Below are 7,812 nucleotides of genomic sequence, written 5' to 3'. Positions count from 1 at the left end.
ATTTCCCCTCGTGCAGTCTTTGCAGGGCAGGAGGCGGAGAAGGGGCAGTGCCAGGCTGGGATCAGATCCTGGCTGGCCTCAGCCAGATCCATGGCTACGGCTGCTCTGGCCAATTTGGGGGAGCTTCCAGGAAAATGGGAGAAGCTGAGCACTGCAAGAGGCTGGGAACGGGTGTAGGCAAAGGGATTACAGTGATTTTTGACTTGGGATAACACCATGTTTTCTATCATGTGCTAGCATAATGAGTATATTCCTAGTGATTTCTTCTTGATGAAGTCCATAGATAGAATCATAGAATCATTCAGGTTGGAAGAGACCCTTGGGATCATCAAGTCCAACCATCTACCCTACTCTACATAGTCCTCCCCTACACCATATGCCTCAGTACCCCATCTAAACGTCCCTTAAACACACCCAGAGAGGGTGACTATAGCACTTACCTGGGCAGCCTATTCCAATGCCCAACCACTCTTTCTGTGAAAAATTCCTTCCTAATGTTCAGTCTAAACCTACCCTGTTGGAGCTTGAAGCCGTTCCCTCTTGCTCTGTCACAGGATGATCACAGGATGAAAAACCTGGGGAGTAACAAGACTCTGCTACCTTTTTACCTTGTTTCCCTCCTTCCTCTGCTGTTCCCGTTTCTCCCCTCCTTGGCTTGATGTTTGTCCCTCTAGAGCCCTGTTCCTGCAGCCGCCACCACTTCCCAGCTGATCCCTTCTTCTTGTCACTAAAGTGACCAGCTGCACAATTATCAACATCAAAATTCACCCGTTAACACAGCAGTGAGGTGGGGTTGGAGGAGCTCCTACCTCCCAGCTTGCTGTGCCACGCTGCCAGCAGATTCGGGGAGGCGACACCACACTGGTTTATCCTGGTTTCCTTCCCAACCCTGACAGCTGGTTTTAACTGGTTGAGCGATGGCTGCAGTTCAGCCCAATTCAGATGTCTCACACAGTTTATATAAACATCATTCCTACTTAGAGGCCCCACTGGAAGAAGTGTCTGTTGGGCACTTAGTGAATTGCAGGCTTAAGAAGCTACCTGGCAACACTGGAGACCTTGAACCAGACGCAAAACTTCCACTGAGGCAGCCCGTAGTGTCTTAAGTAGGTACTTGGCTGCCAATCAGTTTTCACCACACTGTAAAGGGACTTTCTAAAAAAAAACCCTGACTCCGGACCAGCATCCCCGTTTGTTTCATCTCGATTTGGAGTGGTTCAATAGGAATTTGCAAAGGAAATGAATAAGGGGACCGGCTCCTTTCATTTAAAGGGCTTGTCTAAGTAGAACCAAGCAACAAAGGAATTCAGCGTAAGGTTTGCAATTTTTGTCGCTCTTGTCTAACCAGATTTACATCGTCAGAAACAAAACAAACAAACAAATCCACCAAACCAACATGAGAGAGCACGAGCATTTTAGAACGTGTGCATTACAAGTGATACAGAATATGCATTTATGATTCAAAATTTTAAACAGCTGAGAAATAAATATGCAAAGTAGATTGTTCTGTTTGCAGATGGTAATCCCGCCACACTGATTTTGCTCAGCTGTCTGATTTTTCAGTGTCTGCATTCCTGGTTCCTGGGGTTCCTGATTAAGAAATAAAATATGAGTCACGGTGCATGGTTACCTTCTGCACATCTGAAAGGGTAACTTGGCGACTGAAAACAGATTACGAGAGGCTGATCCTGCCCTGCCGAATCCAACGCAATGTCAGGGGATTGAGAAAATTCCCTGCTCTGCCCCTCCTTTTTACAGCTGTAGGATAAAGGTTCCTGCCAGCTCTTGTAGGTCGGTTTGTAGTAGCTGTGCTGCCCAGCCCAGCTCTCCCGGGGGTCTCTGCGGGCAGGGAGGGCCGGGGGGCAGCACGGCAAGGTGAGGCGCATCCCTTTCCTTCCCTCTCCCGAGGATGACTCAGTCGGTTATTAAAAATTTCCAGCTTCCAGCTAAAAATGGCATCAGAAGTGGTGCCCCGGAGGGAAGAGGGGGAGAAGTGAGAAATGGATTCTGTTCCTCTCTCCGCTTCCTCACACACACACACACACACACACACACACACACGCACACACACGCGCAGAGCTGATGTGCAGCTCGTCTGGGAAAAGTTTATTTTGCAATAAGAGGGGTTAGTATTCTGCTAAAGGCTTTTGCAAAGACTGGATCCAATTTTCGGAGCCTGTTGCCAATATTTGTGAGTCATTTCCTTGGAATCCTACCTTTGGTGTTTATTTCCCTTAGAAGGAAACTTGTAAAAGAATAATAATAGCTCTCATTCTTCGTGGAAAGTAGCACACAGCAAAGTGGGAGACAACTCGCTCTTTGTTCCAACACACTTTTTTGTTTGTTTTGTTTACTTTCCTCAGCAGACAAAAAGTGAAGAAGGCAACATAATTAACCCCATAAACAGTCTAATTTATGGTGCCAGTGACAGGCCTGTGCTGCTGCGCTGGAGTGAAAGTTAAGTGGGGAAGCGGTTTTAATTGGTACCTCTCGTGCGGAAGAAGTGAGGAGAACTGCCTTGTGCCTTGGGAAGTCTCCTTTGCTTTTTCAGCCCTGCCCGGCTGCTGAGGCCCCTTCTTCTCTCTGCCTTCAGTCCCAATAACAACATCTAGCACCTATTCTGTGTCAAAACCCATTGCAAAGGTTAACTAATCATAACTACTGTCACTTGGAGTTGGCAGCAACAGGAGCACCTTTTAACCTCAGGACACCGAAGTGTTTTGCAAACTGAACTCCCGCTGAGCTGAATGGATCCTGGACGGAGCTTTGTATGTCTTGCTGGGCCACGCAGCCACCAGCGGGGTGGAGGCAGAGAGCATATTTTGGCTAAGAACACTGGAAAAAACATTTATGCTTTCTGAAATAAATACCATGGGGCTTTATTGTTCTCCTAGAGCAGGCAGGCGAAGCAGCCGTCAGGAGATGGCTGCAGTAAACTTGGTGTCACCTTTTCTCGTAGCTGCCAGAGCACCGTGGCAAAAAAAACCTACATTGCAAATTGGCTTGTGTTTTCATATATTTGCAAAACTTCTAGCACAAACTGTAACTGTTAGAACCACCATTTAAGAGTTCATTGCATATGGGCTACCAAGGGTACTGATAGATGACATACACCTACAAAGAAATGAAAGAGGAAACCTCTTCTCTGTGGGTCTAGAAACCTCCTCTAGTTCTGCTTCACCAGAGAAAGCACAACTGCTAGGACTTCAAAAGAACATTTTCTTTTCTATTTCTTTCTTTTTTTTTTTCTTTTCACTCTGAAAAAAAATGCTTGCTAAGAAAATCTGGGGACTCTGACAAATTGGGATAGAGTAACTAATTCTTTCTGGGAAGAATTCAACGGGGACTCTGACAAATTGGGATAGAGTAACTCCAGAAATTCTTTCTGGGAAGAATTCAAATGCAAAGTATGAAAAGAAACAAAATTAGCGTGTGGGAATTAGGAAAGTTAGAGAAATATTTGCTTGGAATTCTGTCTTGAGAAAGAGACACTCAAGCATCTGGAGTTGTATAATCTAAATTAGGACAGAAGTTAAGTGAAGATACCTTTGAAACACTTTCATGGAAGGGCTGTATCTTGACACAGAAATCAATTTCTGATTTCAAATTAATTCCTCTCCCACCAGACAGTGAGTCCAACTCCAGAAAAAGAAGGGGGAAAAAAGAAAGCAAGAAGAAAAAAACAGTGGGTTCCTTGAAATTCCCTGAAGCGAGGGCCAAGAAACACAGGGAAAAACACTAGACTTGGCAGGTCTATAGTTTATCTATACCTCCGAAGGATGAAGAGCTGAATTGACCTCATTGGCACACAGACCTGTTGTTCTACCAGTCTAGTTATTTCAGCCAGCCTTAACCCTTTCACGTCACCCTTTCATGCTTGTGCTCGATGGCGTTATACATGTTTCTGATACAAGGTGCGGCTGAAGGAACAGAAAATGATCGTTGCCCGGAGCCCACGCTGCCTCGCTGCCACCCATCCTCATCCCCTCTTCCCTCTGCCACCTCCCTGCCACCTCCAGTTTGGGCCTCAGCATCTCCCACTCTGTGGGCCGGGGACCACCCTGCGCTGGTGCAGTGAGATACTGCCGTTCTTCTCAGCTATTTTATATCAACAAGAGAAGGAAGATCTCTCTCTCTCTCAGTTCCCAACCCATGGGGTCTCTTGGAAGTCCAATTTTCAGTTTAAATCCAGCATGGCCAATTCCAGATGCTTTCCCAATTCTTTCAGCCTTGCTGCTCGCCTTGCCTCCACAGCCCTGATTGCAGGGATTATCTTTGACTCTTTGCTTTCATTTACTGTGATTCGACTGCCCCAACAAGCTGCCATTCATTGTCCCCCGTGTTCCCACTGCTTCATTCATAATGTTACTTATAACTCCATGCGTATCTACCCAGAACAACAAACGTTTTAATCGAGGCCCTCGTTATCTCCCATCTCTGTTTGCAACTTCCTCCTCCTTGAACTTGTGACGTATCAGCCAGTTTGATCTGTTTAAACACAAGCTCCCAACATCCTCTTCCATGTCCACCGCTGTGGCCAGAGCCAATCTGCCTCCTGCCTTTCCTCCTCACTTGTCTGCATTTAGTCTTTATTTTCACATGTTCAGTTGTCGCAGCTCCACCTTAGCTGCCATCGCTCCACCATTGTCTCCACTGTCCAGATCTGCTCCCTTTGCTGGTGATGCTGGTGTCCTCGTGCATTTATCTCCTTCTCCCAGGGGAGCCTTCATGCCCTCTTCCATGATGCTTTTGCCCACAGGATGCCCTGCCTCCCTCAGCTAAGCGGTTGATACCAAACTTTGTTGCAGCAGCCATGAAGGGCGGATAGTTTACAATGAGGTCAGCCTGGAATCTGTTTGCATGCGATATAGTTGGGTTTTGTTGTCTTTGATGTACGTAACACCAATCTGGGTATGAGATTGTGCTTTTCCCCTTCCCCTCCCCGGCTGTCCCTTGCTTTGGCAGCGCGTGGGTCTGCGCAGCCTGCCTGCAGCGCTCCTGCGGCGGGGTCGCCCATGGCTTCTGCGCTGTACGTCGTCTGTACCGCCAGAAAGGTAACAGCTACCAAAACGACAGCAATTTTGTTCCCTAAGCGCTGCAATCCAGATGTTAGCAATGCTATAGTACAGTTAAGGAACGCTATTCTCTCCTCAAGTTGTGTTGTTATGCAATGGAAGCGCTCCAGAATATACGATTAAAGACGGAAAGCGCGGCACTACTCAGGTACAAGCCCAGGAGTTAGGAAAGGGATAGCCATCTTAAGTCTATTCCCTTGTCTTTATTGATCTTGGTGAGACCTGCAGCATTATAGTCGCAGACATTTTATATTTAAGTTTGGGGTTTTAGAGGCGTTCTGGAACTGTATAAAGAGCCCTTTTCACTGACATGGCATCAGGCTTGTTATAATGTGAATGGCATCATTACAGTTCTCTCATTAACATCATAATGGCTCTGGAGGAATAGTGAGTGAAAACCCCAGCAAATGGAGTAGCGTAGCAATGTATAGTAGTCTTACTGTGTAAAACTGCATACGGAAAAAGTTTGACATTTTAACCTTCAGGCTGCTGTAGATGCCTCGGGGTGTCCTCACGCTGCATGCATTTGGCTGACAAAACGGAAAAATTGTGGTAGCCTAAGGATGGAGGGCTGGGTTCAATAAAATCCTGTGCCTGGCTTCCATGCCACTGAAGCCCACACAAGGCTCCCAAATGGATTTTTCAAAATTGAATCCAGCCCTAAGTGTCAACCTTTTGCTGTAATTTTGTATAGTAAATGTATTGTATGCTCAAATGTACATCTTTCATCCTTTATTTCCAGTGGCATTAATGGCAATGTAACAATGCGGGTGCTGTTCTGCAAAGTCTCATTGAAACGAACCGGATTTTGGATGAAATCCCTCCATTGCATACGATAATGTAATATAAATGGGTTGGGCTTACAGCTGGAGGACGATGAGATCTGGTTCTATTTCTGGCTCTGACACTGATTCGCTGCGTGACTTCTGGCAAGACACTGGGGAGTGGATTTTGCCACCCTTAACGGGGAAAAACAGTAGGTTGGCTCTTCGGGAGCTCTGCCAGAGGTCCTGTTTAGGGAGCCAGGTTCGGCAGTGCTTTCTCAGTAAATACCACCTCGTACTTCAGGCTTTCAGTGTTGCCGTGTCCAACTTTGCCTTCGGGGAGGCTGACTTTTCCCACGTGCTGAGTACTCGCCGCTCCCTTCCCGCTCCTTTGGAAATCAGGGCTTCTGAAAATCCAATGGGAACAAATAGCATGCCCAGAGTCACAAGCCCTTCTCAAAGCCTGGTTCTCAGCTTCTGTCTGCCGAAGCAATTCCTTCGCTACAAAATGGGCTTTATTTTGTAGCTGAGTGCCACCCATATGGTTTGGGGCATTGATTTTCTGATTGTTTTCTTTTTTATCCGAGGGAGGCTCTATTACTTACGCCTTGTTTTTATACAGTTTGGAAACACAGAGAATGCACGTGGACGGTAGCTGTTTATAGAAGTTAACTGGCCTGCCTCTATTAATTTTGCATGTTGTAAATAGCAGAAGCAGTTCATTTACTTTACTGGCTGCCCAGAGAACTCGGTTTTTCAAGATAAATCAGCAGCACTGAGCAGAAGGCATCCCGACACTTCCTTCCTTTCTTCCTTCCTGTGTGTTTCTGCTTAAGCATAGAAAGACCTATTTGGGATGAAATATGTAAAAAGAAAAAAAAAGCCCAGTCGAAATCTCCGTTTCTCATAAAAAAATTCCACAAAGAGATGCTGAATTCATTACGTGCAAAGAAATCCTGACTTTTCCAAAGCAGCAGCGAGTTTCTTCCAACCCTTATTCTCTAAGGACAAACACTGAGTGTTGACATCATGCCAACACAAGAAGATTGATGTCTCCCCGTGAGTGATTCCTCAGTGCAGATTAATGAGAAGAGTCCGTGGGTGCTTTCTAATGATGGCGTAATCTTTTCAGCCACAAAATACATGACTTCTTAGCTGGTTCTCGGGCCGCTTTTTGGCCCTGCTCTGAGGTCAGCAGGCTGACCCACTTGTTGTTTTGACCAGTCTTTCCATGTGGCAGTACTCAGCTGGTAACAAAAGCTGTGGGGAATAAATAATATATACTGGGTGTGTCAGGGAGAGCTTCCAATGGGCCAGCCTAGTGGCTTCTTTGCCCAGGAAAAGCAGGATGGCACTAACGGGCTACTGCAAGAAGGTGGCCGAGGGCCACGTGCAGTGTGTGATGAGTGAAGTGATTGTGAGGAAGGGGTTTAGGTATGATGGCAGCGAGGTCTGGTGGCCTTCACCAGGGCAAATGGGGATTTAGTAGGGCTCAGGGATCTCCCCTTCACCTCCCATTTTCTGCCCCGTTGAGGAGCCGGGGGGCAGACCCACAGGGGCATCCAAGGAACAGCGAGCGTGCGTGTGCTGGAAGCCCATTTCTTAATAAAGTAGCAGCCTTGTGCATTCTTCCAGGATTTAAGAAAACAACTGGCAGATGTGAATGATTTATTTTTCCTCCCTCTTCTGCTGCGGTTTATTTTTTCCTCTTGTTAGCGAGCGCTCAGCTGCTAACACAAACAATCGCTGAAATTCCACCTGCCCACCTGCGGCCCCTCCTTCTCGCTGCTTCCTCGGGCCCTCGTCTTCCTCCCGGAGGGGCTGCACCGAGGGGAACCTACATCCCGCTTTCTTAGAGAGAGGAGGAGGAGGAGGAGGAAGGAGAGAGAGGGAGGGAGGGGCCGGGCCGTGTCTGGGCGCATTGTTCCGCGCTCCTCTGCCAAGAAGTAGGTGACTATGAACTCATCCCTTGC

The 7,812-nt window shown here is 47.0% G+C and overlaps 1 protein-coding gene across 1 annotated transcript in view; it reads left to right on the top strand.

Moving 5' to 3' along the window:
• Positions 1 to 7,187: 7,187 nt before the first annotated feature.
• The window catches only part of SERTAD4 (SERTA domain containing 4), an 8,127-nt gene continuing 7,502 nt past the window's right edge, over positions 7,188 to 7,812 (top strand). Inside the window, exon 1 of the mRNA XM_014950471.1 lies at positions 7,188 to 7,273. Coding sequence (XP_014805957.1) covers positions 7,188 to 7,273 — 86 coding nt within the window. The remainder of the gene's footprint in view (positions 7,274 to 7,812) is intronic.

Source organism: Calidris pugnax, unplaced genomic scaffold (assembly GCF_001431845.1).
Source record: "Calidris pugnax isolate Ruff unplaced genomic scaffold, ASM143184v1 scaffold24, whole genome shotgun sequence".
NCBI lineage: Eukaryota > Metazoa > Chordata > Aves > Charadriiformes > Scolopacidae > Calidris > Calidris pugnax.
This window is presented reverse-complemented; position numbering and strand designations above follow the sequence as displayed.